The sequence below is a fragment of the Marmota marmota genome, unplaced genomic scaffold (assembly GCF_001458135.2).
Source record: "Marmota marmota marmota unplaced genomic scaffold, marMar, whole genome shotgun sequence".
Taxonomy (NCBI): Eukaryota; Metazoa; Chordata; class Mammalia; order Rodentia; family Sciuridae; genus Marmota; species Marmota marmota.
In genome coordinates, this window is record NW_026000082.1 from 507762 (window position 1) to 528183 (window position 20422).

The 20422-nt window shown below is 33.4% G+C and overlaps 1 protein-coding gene across 3 annotated transcripts in view; it reads left to right on the forward strand.

Annotated features, from left to right (window-relative positions):
• Positions 1–18758, forward strand: part of Dnai4 (dynein axonemal intermediate chain 4) — a 111200-nt gene extending 92442 nt beyond the window's left edge. For 2 of the 3 annotated variants that reach the window (XM_048815179.1, XM_048815178.1), the window contains 2 exons: positions 346–502; positions 12851–18758. In XM_048815179.1, the coding sequence (XP_048671136.1) occupies positions 346–502; positions 12851–12892 (199 nt within the window). In that variant the 3' untranslated portion in view covers positions 12893–18758. The remainder of the gene's footprint in view (positions 1–345; positions 503–12850) is intronic. The other variant, XR_007351957.1, reaches the window with a different exon arrangement.
• The last annotated feature ends 1664 nt before the right edge of the window (positions 18759–20422 follow it).

Genomic DNA, 20422 nt, shown 5'->3' on the forward strand with positions numbered 1-20422 from the left:
TTGTTGTTATTGTTTGTTTATTTTAGTACCAGGATTGAACACAGGGTTGCTTAGCTACTGAACCACATTCCTAGCCCTTTTTATTTTTAAATAGGTTCTTGCTAAAATTTTTAGGGCCTTACTAAGTTGCTGAGGTGTGGCTCTGAACTTGAGATCCTCCTGCCTCAGCCTCCCTAGTCACTGAGATTATAGGTGTGCACAAGAACACTGATGAGGCTTTTGAAGGTTTTTTTTTTTTTACATGAAGTTAAAAAAAAAGAAATCTGGAACTTTTCTTAGTTTGTATGTTAACAAATACCATTTTAATATAACAACTGAATTTTTAAATAAAATGTTTCATTACAGTTTGGACCCTCTGATTGTGAATGTGGCTAACCCTGGAATCAAATTCACAACTATTCTCTTTGCCAAACAAACAGATTGTCTGCTAGTGGGAGACAGTGATGGACAAGTCGCTGTGTATGAACTGAGAAATATGCCTACTGCTTTGGACTCTGGCCGAGTAAGACTCAATTTAATTTGTGTTTTATTAATCTATTCAGTTGTAACTTTGTAACATGCAATGGATATATCATTTTTAAGTATCTTTAGTGTAGTATAATGGAAAGGACATAGATTCCAAGAGTTGCTACCTAGTAGGCTTAGATTTTCTGTCAGCCTTATTTTTTGGGTTTGTAAAAGATAGATTTTGAAGAATAATAATATAGCTGAACATACAAATTATAAACATTATCTGTAAGAAATTAGAATTGTGCTGAGTATGCAGTCAGGACTTAGTAATTGTTAAGTATAGCTAAAGTGGTTATTGTACATGTTCAAAGATTTTTATATGATATAACCATAGTTTTAGATATTGCTGAAATAGACATTTGTTTCTGAAATAGACATGTTCCTGAAATAGACATTTGTTTCTGTTTACATAGCATTATTTTCTTTTTCTGTTCATATCCCTCAAATCCTAAATGGAGCTCAAGGCTTAAATCAATCTCTCTCTCTCTCTCTCTCTCTCTCTCTCTCTCTCTCTCTCTCTCTAAATTTCTATGATTCTTTTGGTTCTATTTCACAAGAACTCTATGAACTGGTCCACAAACTCTGAACTTGGGGTGGTAAAAAGGGTGTTTATACTGTTTAAAATGTTTATTAATGTATGATATGCATAGAGGTGGAAGAGATACCTGTGAGTATTAGCATGTTGATTCATTTCTTGTCATTATATATCACTGACATTGATATCTTATACATGCAGGATGTGATTCTCTGGCATCACTGGCTTCCATAGTATTTGAATTTTCTGTTTTATTGAAATGCTGTCCAAAGAGGCTCTTATAATTTATATATTCCCATTACCCTTGTCTCAGAGTTTCTAATTCTCTATAGCTTTGCTAGTACTCGATATTGGCTAATACTTTAATTTTTATAAATTCAATCAATGTGAACTAGTAGCTTATGTAATTTCAGTTGCATATTTCTTCATTATCAGTGAGAATGAATATTGCTTCATAAATTTTTTGATATTATATTTTCCTTTTCTGTAAATTCCTGTTTTACAATTTTATCATTGTAAAAAATTGGTTGACTTTTTCTACAAGTTAGTAATGTAGATTTTAATAATCATTTTATGTGAGATTTTGAAACAGTTAAATTTTGTTAATGTGGTTTATATAAACAATGTAATTTTATTCAGCCATAAAAATGAATTAAAAAAATATCATTTTCAGGAAAATGGATGGAACTGGAGAGCATCATGTTAAGAAAAATAGGCCAGATTCAAATAAAAAGGGTTGTATTTTTCTCTTGCATGTAGAAACTGGCAGGGGTGGGCTGGGGGGATCTTATAAAATAGAAGGAGACCCATGGACTAGAGGAAGAAAATCAGGTGGAAGGAGGAGGGAGGAGCAAAAGGGGAAGTACCAAAGAATGAAATTGATCAAATTATGTGCATGTATGAAGATGTTGTTATAAATAATTATGTACCAATAAACATTTTAAAATTTTTATACATTTAAAATATTGGATTTTAAGTACTTCAGTTGTTTTATAGACAATCAAATCTCAATTATTTAAAGTAGTCTTATTAATTTCATAAATTAAAAAATTGAAATATGACAAATTTTAAATTTTCTTTAATATTCCAATGCTTTTTTATTTTTTTAATGTTTATTTTTTAATTGTAGTTAAACACAATACCTTTATTTTACTTATTTATTTTTATGTGGTGCTGAGCATGGAACCCAAGTTGTCACACGTGCAGACGAGCACTCTACCACTAAGGCACAATCCCAGCCCCTAATGTTCCAATGCTTTTTATAAGTTAATTAACATAAATTTAAATCTATATTTACTAGTCTAGATTATTCAGTTACAAATTTGTGTAAAAATCAAATTTTAATGTTAATATCGAATATGAAAATTTCTCTTATATATAATAAATAAAATATGAATATATAAAAATTTCTTAACACAAAATATTAAAACTATCAAAACTGCCTCTTTTATTTGCTACATGATTTCTATACAAATGCTTATTCCTGTAGATAAAAAAAGAATAACATTACAAGTACTTTTGGAAATTATTATCTCAGCTAACTGAGATACATATGAGATGGACATGCTAGGACAAATTGGCAGATAAACAGGAAGAGGCTTTTTTCACAGCTTCATGACTCGGGACTCAAGTAGCTAGAAAACTACTTCTCTGTGAGGTGAATGAAAAAAGCACTCCACTATATTCAGTATTGGACAGAGAGCCTTGAAGAGTGGGAAATGTAGGTACATCAGAAAAGGATAAGGAATAGATTTGGAGCTGAGCTTCTGGCAGGAACAGGGAAAATTAACACACAAGGTTGGAAAAGACTAAAAAGTGCTAGGAAAGTCTTGGTGTGGGGAGTCCCAGGAGCAGAAGGCCAGTCTGCCCTGAACCCAGAATATTTGGCTTATTAAACTGGTGCACTAAAGTCACATGATTCTGCCTGCTGTGCACAGGGAACCCAAGCTGAAGACATTGGTACCTCCAAGCATGCGACAACAGCACCAACTCACACTAGGAACTTAGATCCTTGAGTTCAGGGCTGAGACACATGAATCCAGCAGACACTAACCGTGAGATCTAAAATGAGTCTAGTAAATCAGGATAATCTCTGTCACAAAGAATTTCTGGCATAGAGACCATTTTGTCTAGGGATAATACAGATCAGAGACGCCTGGAGAAAGCCTGCCCTCCCCGCTCCCTTGAACCTGGCAGCGCGCAGAACCAGGGAGAATCTGAATGGGCTGAGTGACTGAGCTCAGTGCTAAACAATCCTTGGGAAGCCAAAAACGGCAGTATCTCCAAACAACAGGATGGGCATAGTACTGACTCTCCTTCCCATGACTGGTGCCCTGGGGAGAGTAGTGGGGTACAGGCCTAGGTGTGTATTGATTCATTAAGGCCCGATAACTCCCCAAGCAATAAAACACCTGGAGCAATATGAGACCTAAGCCCCGCCCCTGAGAGCTTCACTTGCAGAAACTTATCTTATAGAACCCAACAGCAACTATACCCTGGAAGGGAAGCCAAAAGTATCTTCCACAGCTCCTTACACCACCCTGCTGAGAAGGGAAACTGAGAAATGTAAAGACAGTTTGGCATAGATAGTGTGCATATACTCTCCTTGACTATTCTGTTATTTTGTTTTGTTTTGTTTTTGAATGTGTACTAATTCATACATGATGAACATTTATACATTTATACACATGTATATTTGTTTCTGCTTTTTCATTTTTAGCACTTCTTTAAGGCAGTTATTTTTCCCTGCTCTGTTTTTTTTGAGGTTACTATATTTTGGATTGATTTTTTATTGTCTGTTTCACAACTCTGTTTCTCTTTGTTTCTTAACAGCCAAACTCTATTGTTCTCACTTTCACTCTTCCTTTAATTCTTTTACTCCCCCCCCCTTCTCCCTAATAAACACATCCTACATTGCTTCTTCATTTACCCTCTTCACCTATTGAAATCTTATTCTACCCTGCCCCACTTCTTCATCTTTACTCTTAATTCACTCTATCTTTAACTGGCTACTTACACATATTCATATCTGTTTATTTTTTCTCATTTCTATTTTTTTCTACACTTATTTTTCATGAGTCAGTATTTTGAAGGGCTAACATGTTTGATTAGTATACATCAATTTTGTTCTTATATTCTTTTATGTCTTTATTTTAATTTAATTTTTATTTTATACATATTTTTCCTCTCACCTGCTTCCCTTGAATCTTCTCTCTTTTCCTCTGCTAACAGTCAATCTCTGTTAATTTACTTTTTCTTTAATGTTTTGCTTCTATTTTCTCTCCTCCTCCCTCATAATCATCACATCCTACATCACTTCTGTTCTATCCCTTTCCGCTACATGAAAGTGTAAACCTTTTTGAAAACTTACTGTTTATACCATGGGCAATAACTGATGATATAATTTCTGATTATTGTGACAATCAACAGTGTAGATTATATAACAAGAACTGTTTGGTTTAATGATGTGTAAGTTATTTGCATTGGCTGTTGTTTGTATCTGTCTCTTGCTTAGCTGTGAGGTACTAGAATCATAATTAATTAATTAATTAATTGGGACACTATTAAGTCCACAGGGTAGAAACTCTACTGCCTCAAAACCAATGCTAGATGGTTACACACACAAATAACATGAAAAAGCAAGGGAACAAATCACCCAAACTAACCAAAATACAGAATCCATCGACACCACAGTGGAAGAAATATTAAGAAAATGAGTTTAGAATGCTCATAATTAAATTGATCTGTGAGGTAAAGGACAATGTAAGGGAGAAAATACAGGAAGCAAAAGGTCACTTCAATAAAAATATAAATATAGAGATTCTGGGGGAAAAAAAACTAACAGAAATCCTCAAAATGGAAGAATCAATAAATCAAATTAAAAATTCAATTGAAAGCATCACCAACAGACTAGACCACTTAGAAGACAGAATTTCAGGCAATGAACACAAAATATATAATCTTGAAAACAAGATTGACCATGGAGAAAAGATGTTAAGAGAACATGAACATGAACAGAACTTCTCAGAAATATGGGATAACCTGAAAAGATCAAATTTAAGATTTATTGAGATAGATAAAGACTCAGAGATACAAACCAAATCTTTTAATGAAATAATAACTGAAATTTTCCCAAATCTAAAGCATGAAATGGAAAATCAAATACAGGAGGCTTATAGGACCCAAATATACAAAATTTCAACAGACCCACACCAAGGCACATTATTATGAAAATGCCTAACATACAGAATAAGGATAGAATTTTAAATGCTACCATAGAAAAATGACAGGTCACATTTAGAGGGAAACCAATCTAGATTTCAGCTGATTTTTTAGCCTAAATCCTTAAAGCTAGGAGGTCTGAGAGAAGATGGATGCCGACCAAGAATACTATAACCTACAAAATTAAGCTTTAGAATTGATGATGAAATAAAAACCTTTGATAGTAAAAACAAACATTAAAAGAATCCACAACTAGAAAGTCTGAACCACAAAACAAACTCAATAAAATATTTTATGAAGAAGAAATGAAAAATAAAGTGAAAACCAGCATTGGGAGGAATTACACTAGAAGAATAGTCAAAGGAGAAATTAATTCAAATTAAAAACCAGAAATAAATCAAAATGACAAAGAATAAAAATCATTTCTCAATAATAACATTGAATGTGAGTGGCCTAAACATGTCAATCCAATGATTGGATATAAAAACAGGACCGAAGAATATGCTGTCTCCAAAAGATTCACCTCATATTCAAAGACATCCACAGACTTAAGGTAAAAGGATGGGAAAAAATATTCACATGGATCTCGTAAACAAGCAAGGGTTTCTGTACTCATATCAGTTAAAGTAGACTTCAACAAGTTAATCAAAAGGGACAAAGAAGGACATTTCATACTGTTCAAGGGAATTCTACATCAACAAGACATAACAATTGTAAAATATTTATGCCTCAAACAATGGAGCATCTGCATACATTAAACAAAGACTTCACAATTTTAAGAATTAAACACACAACACAATAATACTGGGTGACTTTAACACTCCTCTCACTGGACAGATCCTTCAAACAAAAACTAAACAAAGAAACTACAGAACTAAAAAATACATCAACAAACAAATACACTTTCTTCTCAGCAGCACATGGATCCTCCTCTAAAATAGACAATACCTTAGGTCACAAAGCAACTTTTAGCAAATACAACAAAATAAAGATGATACCCTGCATTCTATCAGATCATAAGGGAATGAAATTAGAAATCAATGATAAAATAAGAAATAAAACTACTGTAACTCCTGGAGACTAAATAATATGCTATTGAATGAATAATGGATATATGAAGAAATCAGGGATGAAATTTAAAAATACTTAGAGGTAAATGAGAATAGTGACACAACATATCAAAATCTCTGGGACACTATGAAGGTGGTTCTATGAGAAGAAATGATTGCATTGACTTCATTCATTAAAAGAATAGAAAGTCAACAAATGCATCTCAAAGCCCTAGAAAAATAAGAACGAATACACACCAAAAGCAAAAGACAGGAAATAATTAAAATCAGAGCCAAAATTAATGAAATTGGAAAAAAATTAAAAACTCAGCAAAACAAAAAGTTGTTTTTTTGAAAAAATAAATAAAATTGATAAACTCTAAGCTATACTAAAGAAGAAAAAGAGGGAAAACTCAAATTTTTAAAATTGGTCATGAAAAAGGAAATATCACCATAGATACTACTAAAATTCAGACAATAATCAGAAACAACTTTGAAAATCTGTACTCCAATAAATTAGAAAATGATGAAGATCATATGACCTACCCAAATTGAATCAGGAGGATATAGAAAAATTAAACAGAGTAATTTTAAGCAATGAAATTGAAGACACCCTCAAAAATCTATCAACAAAGGCCCAGAACCACATGTATTTTCAGCTGAGTTCTACCAGACCCTCAAAGAACTACATCAATATTCCTCAAATTATTCCATGAAATAGAAAAGGAGGGAAACCTTCCAAACTCATTCTATGGAGCTATTATGACCCTGATGCCAAAGTCAGACTTGGACACATCAAGGAAAGAAAACTTCAGACCAGTAACCCTAGTAAACATAGATTCAAAAATCTTTTTTTTTTTTTTTGAGCAGGGGGCTGTTGGGGTACCAGGGATTGAACTCAGGGGCACTCAACCACTGAGCCACATCCCCAGCCCTATTTTGTATTTTATTTAGAGACAGGATCTCACTGAGTTGCTTAGCACCTTGCTATTATTGATACTGGCTTTGAACTCAAGATCCTTCTGCCTCAGCCTCCCAAGATGCTGGGATTACAGGTGTGCACCACTCTGTCCAGCAGATGCAAAAATTCTTAATAAAATACTGGCAAATTTTACACAAAAACATATGTAAAAGATAGTACATCATGATCAAGTGGGGTTACAAAGTTGGTTCAACATTCAGAAATCAATAAACCTGATTCATCACATCAATAGACTTAAGGACAAGAATCACATGATTATCTCAGTAGATGCAGAAAAAGCATTGGACAAAATACAGCATGCATTCTTGTTCAAAACAGTAAAAATCTAGGGATAGTAGAGACATACCTCAACTTTGAATCTGCATATGTTAAACCCTAAGCCAACATCATTCTAAATGGAGAAAAATTGAAAGCATTCCCTCTAAAAACTGGAACAAGTTCGGACTGTCCCCTTCTACCACTTATATTCAATATAGTCCTTGAAACCCTAGGAAGTGCATTTACACAAAAGAAAGTTATTAAAGCAATACAAATAGGAAAAGAAGAGCTCAAATTATGCCTATTTGCCAATGACATGATTCTATATTTAAATATCCCCCCCCCAAAAAAAAAAAACACCAGAAAGCTTCTAGAAATCATAAACAAATTCAGCAAAGTAGCAGGATATAAAATTAACACCCATAAAGTAATTGAGTTTCTGTATACCAATAACGAATCAGCTGAAAGAGAAATTAGGAAAGTTATCACATTCACAATAGCCCCCCAAAATAAAATAAAATAAAAGACTTGGGAATCAGTCTAACAAAAGAGGTGAAAGACCTCTACAATGACAAATAGAGAACACTAATGAAAGAAACTAAAGAAGACTTTAGAAGATGGAAAGATCCCCCATGTTCTTGGATAGGCAGAATTAATATTGTCAAGATGGCCATACAGTATACAGATTTAATGCAATTCCTATTAAAAGTCCAATGACATTCTTCATAGAAATAGAAAAAGCAGTCATGAAATTCATTTGGAAAAAATAAGAGGCCTAGAGAAGCCAAAATAATATTTAATGAGAAATATGATGCAGGATGCGTACAATACTAGACATTAAATAGTACTACAGAGCTATAGTAACAAACATGGCATGGTATTGACACAAAAATAGATATGAAGACCAATGGAACACAACAGACACAGAAACATACCCCCATTAATACAGCTATCTCAGACAAAGGCGCCAAAAACATACATTGGAGAAAATATAACCTCTCCAACAAATGGTGCTGGGAAAACTGGAAATCCATATGTAGTAGAATAAAAGTAGATCTCTCACCCTGCACAAAACTCAAAGTGGATCAAGGACCTAGACATTACACAAGAGACCCTGTGCCTATTAGAAGAAAAAATAGGCCCAACTCTCCGTGTCAGCTTAAGAACCAACTTCCTCAACGAGACTCCTGAAGTACAAGAAGTAAAGTCAAGAATCAATAAATGGGATGATGTCAAACTAATAAGCTTCTTTGCAGCAAAGGAAACAAGAACATGAAGAGAAAGCCTACTGAATGGGAGAAATTTTACCACCTGTACCTCAGGTAGAGCATTAATCTCCAGGATATATAAATAACTCAAAAAATTTAACATACACACAAAATAATAATAATCCAATCAATAAGTGGGCTAAGAAACTGAAGAGGAAGTTCACAGAAGAAGAAATATGAATAGTCAAAAAATATATGAAAACATGTTCAATATCTCTAGCAATTAGAGAAATGCAAATTAAAACTACTCTGAGATTTCTTCTCACTCCAATCAGTATGGCAATATTTTTTTCAGAATGGCAATTATCAAGAATAAAAGTAACAATAAATGTTGGTGAGGATGTGGAGGGAAAGGTTCACTCATATGTTACTAGTAGGACTGCAAATTGGTGAAACCATTCTGGAAAGCAGTATGGAGATTTCTCAGAAAACTTGGAATGGAACCACCATTTGACCCAGTTATACCACGCCTTGGCATATACCCAAAGGACTTTAAATCAGTATACTATAGTGATGTGCCCTCATCAATATTCATAGCAGTTCAATTCACAATAGCTAAACTATGGAACCAGCTAAGTGCCTTTCAATAGATAAATGGAGAAAGAAACAGTGGTACACATATACAATGGAATATATTTATAAAGAAGAAATTATGGCATTTGCCAGCAACTAGATGAAATTGGAGACTGCATGCTAATTGAAATAAACAATCCCAAAGAACCAAAGGCTGGATGTTCTGTCTGATATTTGGATGCTAACACACAATAAGGCAGGGAAGAATAGGAGTTCTTTGGATTAGAAAAAGGGGAATGAAGATGGGAGATGGGGCTAGGAAAGACAGTAGAATGAATTGGATTTAACTTTCCTATGTTCATATATGATTACACAACCAGTGAAACTCCACATCATGTACAACTGCAAGAATGGCATCCTAATTAGAGTGTATTATACTCCGTGTATTTATAATATGTCAAAATACACTCTACTCTCATGTGTATCTAAAAAGAAAAATTTTTTTTAAATTAAAAATTAGGGGTGGGGTTGTGGCTCAGTGGTAGAGCGCTTGCCTAGCATGTGTGAGACACTGGGTTTGATTCTTAGCACTACATATAAATAAATAAAATAAAGTTGCTGTTTTTTAAAAAATAAATAAATATATTGTAAAAGAAAATAGAGATGCTATCCAGGAAATGAGACTTGAAATTGTGGATACTTCAGAGGATTTTTCTAACTCCCATTGTTGCTGGACTGAACTCTGCTTTGTACTGAAATTGTAAATGCCCTCCAGATGTAGTGGGCGCATAGGTATGTCTTCCAAGCTCTCCTTACATATTACCTGTTTCTCACCTCAGGGTGTGTATTCCTGACCATGTTGCTGCTTCACTTGATTTACTTCAGTTCGTTTATTTACCGTGTCATTAAATTCTCAATTGTTATAGTTCTCCTATCTAGTAGGACTATAACCCTTAGAGATGTTTAAATGTCATCTGATTATATTCTATGCATCTCCTAGGATTTTGTTTAATTAATTAGTAATAATGTGAAATACCTGCTAATGTGAAAACAATGAACAATGTTTATTATTTCTATATTGAAGTGATCATCAGTGGAAGACTTAGATAAGCAAAAGGTGGCATCTTCACATGTGTTACTACAATACAGAAATTTAAATGATATGTATCTTAATGTGCCAATGTGACATACTTGGAATAAATCTAGGGAACAGTGCTGAGTGATAAAAGCAAATTTAAGGAAGCTGCCAAAATTTATGTTAATACTATTTAAACAAACATAAAATAATATTCTTAGTGAAAGCATTTATAATTAGTATAAGTTAAAATATAGACTGGAGTATGGGAGAAAAATGCCTCATTTTTATGTTTGGATGTAAATTGATTAGAACCATCTTTTTCTTTGAGCAGTATGCTCTGCAAGCAGAAATTGAAACTCCCATAGTTTGAACATTTTTAGCAAAGTGTGAGTGTTGGAGGAGTAGTGTTTGTGTGTGTGTGTGTGTTTGTGTGTGTGCATGCACACACACACAAATTAATGATTTAAGACTGGTGAGTGAGCTGGGGTTTTGGCTCAGTGGTAGAGTGCTTGCCTTGCACATGTGAGGCCCTGGGTTTGATTCTCAGCACCACATAAAAAAATAAATAATAAAAATAAAGATATTGTATCCATCTACAACTTAAAAAAAAAGACTGGTGAGCAAAATTTTCTTTTAATAAATGTATCCCATACATTATTAAATGAATACAGTTTCTTGATACAAATGTTTTTTTCATGATTTGGGGCACTGTATTTGAAAGGTTCAGAGTTATATGTATGTGATATTAAATAATAGCAACAAAAACCTATTAATAGGGTATGATGTCACAGCTGAACTCATGCTTGATTGATATACCTTGTCTTCCTTAGTTTTTAGAGAATAACTTTAGCCATAATAGTAATTTGAAGTCTCAAAGTAAGTAATGTCAGAATCATTTCTTGTCAAAATATCTTATCAAGTAACATTATTGTATTTTTTATTAATTTCAACCAAGAGTGTCTCAAAGGTTTAAAGGGCTTATGATTTCATCTATAAGAAAGATATGCAACCAATTTATGTAGGCAGCCTGTGGGAAGTGAGGGATAAGGGGAAAACAAGATTGGTTAGGGGATAAAGGGAGATTTAATTGCTATCAGTAAAGTTTCTTTTTTTTTTTTTAACTTAAAAATATCCAAAGCAAAAATGGCATTCGTTGATTTAGGTGGCTATGTGTTTATAAAAGGCAAACTACCAGAGAGTACATGCACCAAGAATGCTGTAGAAGTGTTTATTAGGGTAAAAATCATAAAGATCAATAGTAGTTTTGGACCATGTTTATCCCTCTGTGATTGCTGGTCATCCAGCGTGGCCTTGCACAGCAGGACTTGAATTTTTGTGTTCTGGATATTTTAAGTGACATAATGTCTGACATTCTGGCCCTTCCTGAATGAGTCCTGTCCTACCTGCTCCGGGTTTATGGTTAGGGATAACATCAGCCTAGTTTTCATATTTTTCAAAAGAATAAACAAAAATGGACAACAAATATATGAAAAGTGTTCAACTTCTCTAGCAATCAGGTAAATGCAAATAAAAACTGCCTTAGTCACTGAGGATAAACATTGAACAAATTAGAGAAGTGATCTATTTTCATTTTCCTAAGTGAGAGACTGAAGTAGAAAGTTTGAAAAACAAATTAAGGTTAGAATTAACAGGACTGGGCAACTAATTTGGTACGTTAGGGCTTGAAGGATGGGAAAGTGACCAAGATGGTATAATGTATGCCATGCATATATAGTTTATCAAAACTTATATAATATTATCTAAAGTGTTTACAACTTTTTAAGGTTTACAAAACCTTTCCCCATAAATTAGCTATTCAGCTCTCACAACAATCTTTAGAAGTAGATGTTGATTTTCTCAAGATTACATTTATCAGACAATAGAGAAAACTAGTCTTCTGCTTCTTTTCCTTACATATTCTATTGTCTTTCTTTTAAAAAAACCCTTTGGTTTTCATCCTTTTATATATGATAATTTTGTCATTTTTTAGTACAAAGATGTAAGTATCATTAAATAAAAATACAGAACCACATGGAAATTGAGAGGTGCTTCTCACTAAATGAAGCATTGACAGATCATGAAAGAACTGAAGATATCATTAAGTTTTACGGGTATTTTACAAAACAGAAAGCTCAGGTTTAAGCATTAAGGTTAACTAAGAGCTACTAAAATTTTTCTCTATTGAATCCTTATAAAATTATTTGTCGTATTTCATTAAAAGAATCTTTCATAGGAAAGAACTAGTTTATACTAGGAAGTACCTGTCACTGTTTAAAGTTAACCATGTTTGTTCCCATTTTCATTCTTATTGGATGCCTTTTACATGTGCATCACTGAGTTATAAACTTTAAATGGTATTTTAAAGATTACTTTACGTTTTAAGTTGCATTTTATTGCATTTCAATTGTGTGACTTTTTTTTTTCTTTTCTTTTCAGGGAGATGCAATAAACGCTTTGCTTGGACCCAAGTCAAACTAACCAGGATAATTCATCATTTATAATATTTTGTTGTTGTTGTTTAAAGAAAAAGGAACAGTGTTCAGTATTTAATAGTTTGTATAAATAGGCTGTAAGCTAGGATTTTGATTATAGAAAACAACACTTGATATATAACTTCCATTTAAATGTAATGAACTTTTCAGAAATATATGATTACTTTGTTATGAAAGTAAAAGTTCTAAGAATTTTGTTGAAATCTTAAGGTATTTATACTTAGTCATATGAATATATATATTACATATTATATTACATATATATATGCTATACTCATATATCCTGTATACTCATATATATACTGTATATACACCCACACTTATAAAATGACCAAATGCATTAGAAAATTATTTCTTTAGAAGCCAAATTTGGAAATTATTATTTTTTTAGGAAATAAAACTGTCTTTATTCATAGAAGATGCAAATCTTGTACACAGAAAATTTAAGAAATTCAGTGACAAACCTACTAGAATAAGCAAGGTTAACAAGTTCACAGGATATAAGAGCAAAATTATTAGAATTACTTAAACCAAATCTTTATAATACAAAATTCCATCAATTTTTAATCTGTTCTTTAAGCTTTGTTTTCCAAGATTTATAATTACATAGTTTTTAGTATAATGAGAGCAGTGTATTCTCATATCCAATTTGTAACCTTAAATTTTATCCTCGTTGATCTGAGAGATGCAGCTATAGAACTTTATTAGACTGTCTGACAAACATAACAGCAAATATCAGAATTGTATTGTTTGGCCAGCAGGCACCACTCTCCCAATTCAGTGAGAAAAGTTAATGTGGAACAAACTAGGACATCTTCCTCTGAATCTGCTCTGGACTTTAAGCTCAGACTTTAGTGGACTCAGCAAGAAAATAGAAAGTCTCTGATGTATAGATCACACTAGAGACAGGTTGTGGAAATAGGGGGATGATTCCTCCAAATATAGATCGCAAAGAGGTGGCTCCATGTGATTTAACAAGTCCTGGGTTTGTTAACTGTGTCCTGTGGCCTGTTCTTGTAAGTGGACAGGAGAGCATGTGTACTAAGCTCTCTAGGGAAAAATATATACACACATATATATAAACAGAATTAAATTAGTGCAACAATGGGAACTACCTTTTTCAAGTGTCCATTGCTTCACCGTCTCCATTTCTTTGGAGCTATCTTTTAAACAAAAGCAAGGGAATTTTCAGGTAGATTTGAGAGTTTAGGTCAGGTTATAAGGATTACAAATTTTCTACTGATATAAGTGAATAAGATTATCTTTGTCTTTCTAGAAGATTGAACTTTCTATAACAATTTGTATAAGAAAATAAAAATTTGATTTAAAAATATGCTCCTTTTTATTATATATTTATTTATCTTTTAAAAATGTACATATTTTAGGTTCCTCAAACCTAAATGAGAAAGCTGTTCTGTTCAGATTCTGGACAACTGATCTTAAAGCACTGAACCTACTCTACTCCACCCTTCCCATCCCTGCACTGACAGTCTTAAATGATTCACCCATACTTGTAGATTAGCATCAATTTTTTAATTTTACCTTTTACCTGGGAATTTCGGAAGGAGTCATTCACTTGCTTTCTTAGCTAGCTTTGAATCCTTGTAGTAAACTAATTACCATATATATTTTTTAAAATATTTATTTTTTAGTTATAGGTGGACACAAGATCTTTATTTTATTTTTATGTGCTGCTGAGGATTGAACCCGGTGCCTCATGCATGCTAGGCGAGTGCTCTACTTCTGGTCCACACTCCCAGCCCCTACCATATGTTTTTAAGAATTGAATGAAAATTCTGCTTAGCCATTAGCCATCTCATGTTATCCTTAAACACACACACACACACACACCACATCAGTGTGCTGGTTAGAAGTGGCGACTGTGCCAGGTGTTCATTACTTCATTTGGTCACTTCCTATCAGGCATCTTTCATACACAACTTACATTATTGTTTTCTGAGAGTATATTGTTAGCTACTCTTCCAGCTGAGATAGGAAAGGAAGATTATACTCATTACTTAAATAATTGTATCATATTTAGTGCATTGATTTGGCTCATCTCTATGGAATAATATACAATTATAAATGATAAATTAGAATGCTTAATATTTATTATTTTGTCACAAGAGTCTCTCTACAAGAAAATGTTGAATCTTACTGTGACTAGATTGAGTTATCAATATAGTAGTAATAATGCATATTCACATTTTTTACAGTTTGCAGAATACTTTCACATTCATTATCCCATGTATCCTCAGATAATTCTATGGGACAAGACTGGCAAGTAATTATAATATCATCATAGCATCTGTTTTCCAAATTTTATAATTAAGGCTTGGAGAGGTACTATAACATGCCAAAGACCATTCTACTGGTAACTGGTCAAGCTTGAACACAAGCACAAAGCTTTGAACAATTTTTACATACTTTCTACTACTGTATAGTAAATGGTTAATGTCCATATAATTTGCTGAAATGTACCCAAAAATTTAGGCATGAATATTTTTCTGCAATTAAGGTTTTATCCAAAGAGGATAATGCTTGTAAACTTGATATTTCTCAGCATTCACCTGCCATTCGGCCTCAACACATATGTATTGTTCTGTTGTACAGCCAGCTCCCAACTCATCTCTCTCCTTCAGCATATTAACTCTTTACTCACCCTCAGATCTCTCTTAATATCTCAACTTGTAAGGAACATTGTTTCTGAGCTCCATCCCATAAGACTAGCCAGACTATATTTGGTCCTTTCATTAAATGTTTTCAAGCCTCCATGGATTTCCCACATAGCACCATTTCAGAAATTATGGTTGAGGGACAATATCTAGAAATGTTTCAATCCTTATTTTTTCCTCATTATCTTTCTCCTCTCAAATGACCAGTTCTGTGCTTATGAGTTTAAGGAGACATGTAAAATGACAATAAATCAAAGACATCCATTTTGTTCTATAAAAGCATAGAACTTAGGGAAGGTATTTGGGACATAGACCCAAGTGTCTTAAACATAAAAAGAAATACAATGTTTCCTCAGGGATGGGAAAGGTGGGGGAATACATAAAAGAGGGAGCCTGGGGAGCCACAGAACATAGGAAACCCATGTCTAAAAAACATGTTGCTAAAAAATATTGTACAGAAAGTAGCAACCTAGGAGGGACCACAGTCACCTTTGAAAACTATTCCCTGTGCAACAAGTGATGTGCAGAAGCAACCACGAGCCACTAGAACTGAAGAAGCCAAACACTGAAGAAGCAGCATCTCTGATACTAGAAATTCCTTGGCGCAGAGTAAGATGGAAGGAAACCAAGCCTGAGTTGGACTGACATTAACTTGCTTTGCATGAGGTTTATTTCTGCCAGCGGAGTGGAATGGAAATTTGGAATGAGAAAATTATTGAGTTCTGGAAAATGTAGATATGTTTCTTGGATGACTGAATTGCTAAACTGAGATTCATACCTGGTATGCTAAATGTCTATTTGTAAATCGTTTGCTTAATATCCACTTTCCTCCTAGACTTAAGTTCCTGAAGGGTTAGGGTCTATGTGTTTTGCTTACCATACTGTGTCTAGCATCTAGAACAGTTATCTCTACAGAGTAGGAATGCAACAAATATTCGTTGAAGGAATGATTTATCAAATTAGTGGCAAAACTATGGTTTCATGCTTGTTCTATATCACTACATCATTTAATATCTTAAACATAATTTCCTCAAAATACTAACAAAATATTTTAACATCAGAGAAGATAAAAAACATTTTAACAGTGGAATATATAGAGAATATAAATCAGTCTGGAAAGTAGATAAATATAGTCAGCTTTTTTGATCTATAACAATGTAAAATTATTTATTTTCCTTTAAGACAAAGGCTTAAAAACAAATCTGTGATCATTGTCTTTTTGCAAATACTAGCATTATCTTGTGAGGTTGTGTTCCTGCCATCCATTTTGGGAACAATGTTTCTCCAAGATAAACCACCAGCACAATGCCAGCATTGTACTAGTACATAATACCCAGATCCACATCCCCAGGTCCTGGTCTTTGAAGAACCTCTTTGCCCTTCATGATTGGCTGTGGTTGCCCTCTCCTTCCCCAGGAGGTACAGATTGTGCTGATGAGCTCATTTCCTCCTTCATGTAACATTTAGGTTTTGTGTCTTGTTTGTTCAGAATTCTGTTCAATACTCAAATCTATCTCCCAACCCGTAGAACATTTACTAGGCTATTTGCCTTCATTTCCTTGGGTTGGCATACTTATTTGATGATAAAACTAAAAGGCTGGTAATTTACATGACACTAATTTCTGAATTAAACAGAAAATGAAACATGTCCACTAAGGTGGAACACATAAAACATTGTTATGGATCTTATAAAAATGGGCATTGCTTTTCTAAAAACTCACAAGACATTTAAGTAGCATTCAGAATAACTCATTAAAAATATACTTTTATCATATATGTATTCTCTTTGAATAAGTCACCTATTAAAAGATATGGAATCATTATTCCAGGAAGAACAGGATATTTGAGGGATCTTGCATCAGAACTCACTGATTTTTTTTGAAATTTTCAAATTATTGCACATATTTTGATTATTTATTAGGTGTGTGATCCTGGGGATTGAACTCCGTGGCATTCTCCATCTGCCCCCCATGTTTTGTGTGTGTGTGTGTGTGTGTGTGTTTGAGTCTGACTTCAAACTTGCAACCCTCTTGCCTCAACCTCCGGAATAACTGGGATTACAGGCATGCATTAGCACATCTGGCTTGAGTTTTTATTTCTAGAAGTGCAAAATGACAACAATAAAAGCATAAAAGGAAAATAGATGCTCTGTTCATACAAAATAAAGCTTTAAGTAACAAGTTTTTTCAAGATATATTTTAACATTACACATTTGTTATCCATTCTTTCATCAAGAAACGTAGAAGTGGATTCTGTATCTTGAATATAATGAATAATGCTGGAAGGAACATGGGAGTGAGGATATCTTCATTTCCTTTAGATACATAGCCAAAAGTGGAACGTCAAGACCACATGGGAGTTCTATTTTTAAGTTTTGTAGGAATCTGTTTCATTTTGTGTGATGACTATACCAATTTATATTCCCACCAACAGTGTGCAAAGGTTTCCTTTTCTCCATATCTTTGTCAATATTGTTCTCTCGTGTGTTTTTGATAACTGCTATCCTAACATGGGAAGTGATGTTCATTGTGCTTTTGCTTTGCATTTCCCTTATTTTTTTTTAATTTTTTATTGTTGGTTGTTCAAAACATTACATAGTTCTTGATATATCATATTTCACACTTTGATTCAAGTGGGTTATGAACTCCCATTTTTACCCCGTATACAAATTGCAGAATCACATCAGTTACACATCCATTGATTTACATATTGCCATACTAGTGTCTGTTGTATTCTGCTGCCTTTCCTATCCTCTACTATCCCCCCTCCTGCATTTCCCTTATGATCAGTGATGTTGATCACCTCTTCATATGCCTGTTGGCTATTGTAAGTCTTTTGAAAAAAAAAAACGTTCTTTGCCTATTTTTTAAAAATCAGATCATTTTATTATTGTTTTTTTTTTCTGGTTTGGTTTGCTATTGTGTTGTATGTTACTTGCTCATTTTGATTCTTATGATAGGACATTTTTTAAAATCACTAAAATGAATGGTAAGAAAGATCCATAAAAATTATGCAAATAGTATTTCAATATCCATTCCACAGATATCTATAGAGTAGAAGTTGTTAACCAGATTTCAAAGGTGAAGAAAAAAAAAAGAAAAACGATAAGGAATTTCAGTATCTGTAAGGTGTTCAATATCACTAGAACTTTTAGAGTTTGAAGGTATCTAACACAATTGAACCTGAACAAGTAGAGAAAGGCCACATCATGAAACATCTTGTAGGCCACATTAAAGAAATTTGGATGTTTTTCTTGAGGGAAATGGGAAACTATAGGAGGGTTTACAGGTTGGTAATAATTATGTTTTAGATCATTCTGGGCAGCAGTATGGAAAATTGATTGATGACAGGCCAATCAAGAATGACTGTTGAGGTCATGCAAGAAGGGATAGAGTGATTATGGATCACATAGAAATTCAGAAGGTAGAACTGATGGGATTTGGTGATTTAATGGATGTTTGTATAGAGAAGGTTTTATACAATGGAGACAGAGTGAAGAGTCATGAATGACGCCCAGGAACAGCTAGGTAAATAGTTGTGCCATGAAGAGTAGACACATGAAGAATGAATGGACACAGCCACATCAATGTTTATAGCAGCACAATTCACAGTTAAACTGTGGAACCAACCTAGATGCCCTTCAATAAATGGATAAAAAAAAATGTGGCATATATACACAATGGAATACTACTCAGCAATAAAGTGGAATAAAATCATGGCATTTGCAGGTAAATGGATGTAGTTAGAGAAGATAATGCTAAGTGAAGTTAGCCAAATCCAAAAAACTAAATGCTGAATGTTTTCTCTGATATAAGGAGGATGATTCATAGTTGGGTAGGGAAGGGGAGCATGGGAGGAATAGACGAATTCTAGATAGAGCAGAGGGGTGGGAGGGGAAGAGAGGGATATGGGGTTAGAAATGATGGTGGAATGTGATGGACATTATTATCCAATAAGATAATATATATGTATAAAGACACAAATTGGTATGAATATACTTTGTATACAACAAGAGATATGAAAAATTGTACTCTGTATGTGTAATAAGAATTGTAGTGCATTCTGCTGTCATATATAAATAAAAAACTAATAAAAAGAAAAATAAATTAATGTTTGCTAATGCATTTACATATAGAGATCTCAGTCATTATAAAATAATTATATGTGATATGCTTTATAATTTAGCAATGATAACTGATCCTGTGATTTTTTTCAATCTAACAAATTAGAAAAATCAAATCACAGGTAAAATACTTTCTCAAGGTCTCTTATTAGAAATTAGAGTACCAATATGGATACTGTATCATTCTAACACTGAAGACACAAGGAACTGTTTGATGAAATCATCACCATTATAATTTTCATTGATGATCAAACTATTGAAAGTTTCCTTTGTGCTAGACTCTGATCAGTACTCATCATTTAATTCTTACAACTACCCTAATGAAGTCCATGCTTTTATCTTAATTTTAGAAGTAAAGAAACTGAGATTGAGGCATTAAATAAGCCCTAAGTTCACATGGATGTTAAATGCCAAAACTGAGATTTAATGTCCCAAATCCGATGCCATAGACAGTACTTCCAACTGTGCCAACCTGCCTCAGACACCATGACTAGGTGCACTGTAGCCATAGTTCCTTGACAAATGGTATACAGGTGAAAGGTGTTTACTAAATCCATGGTCTTCTTAATTTGAATTTTTGGTTTATGTTAACAGTAGAACTTCAGATAATCATATTGAGCATGTGGAAATTAATTCCAGTCATTAAAGTCAAATCACTGATCTTGAGCTTGGCGTAGTGGCACACGCCTGTAATCCCAATGGGCTCAGGAGTCTGAGA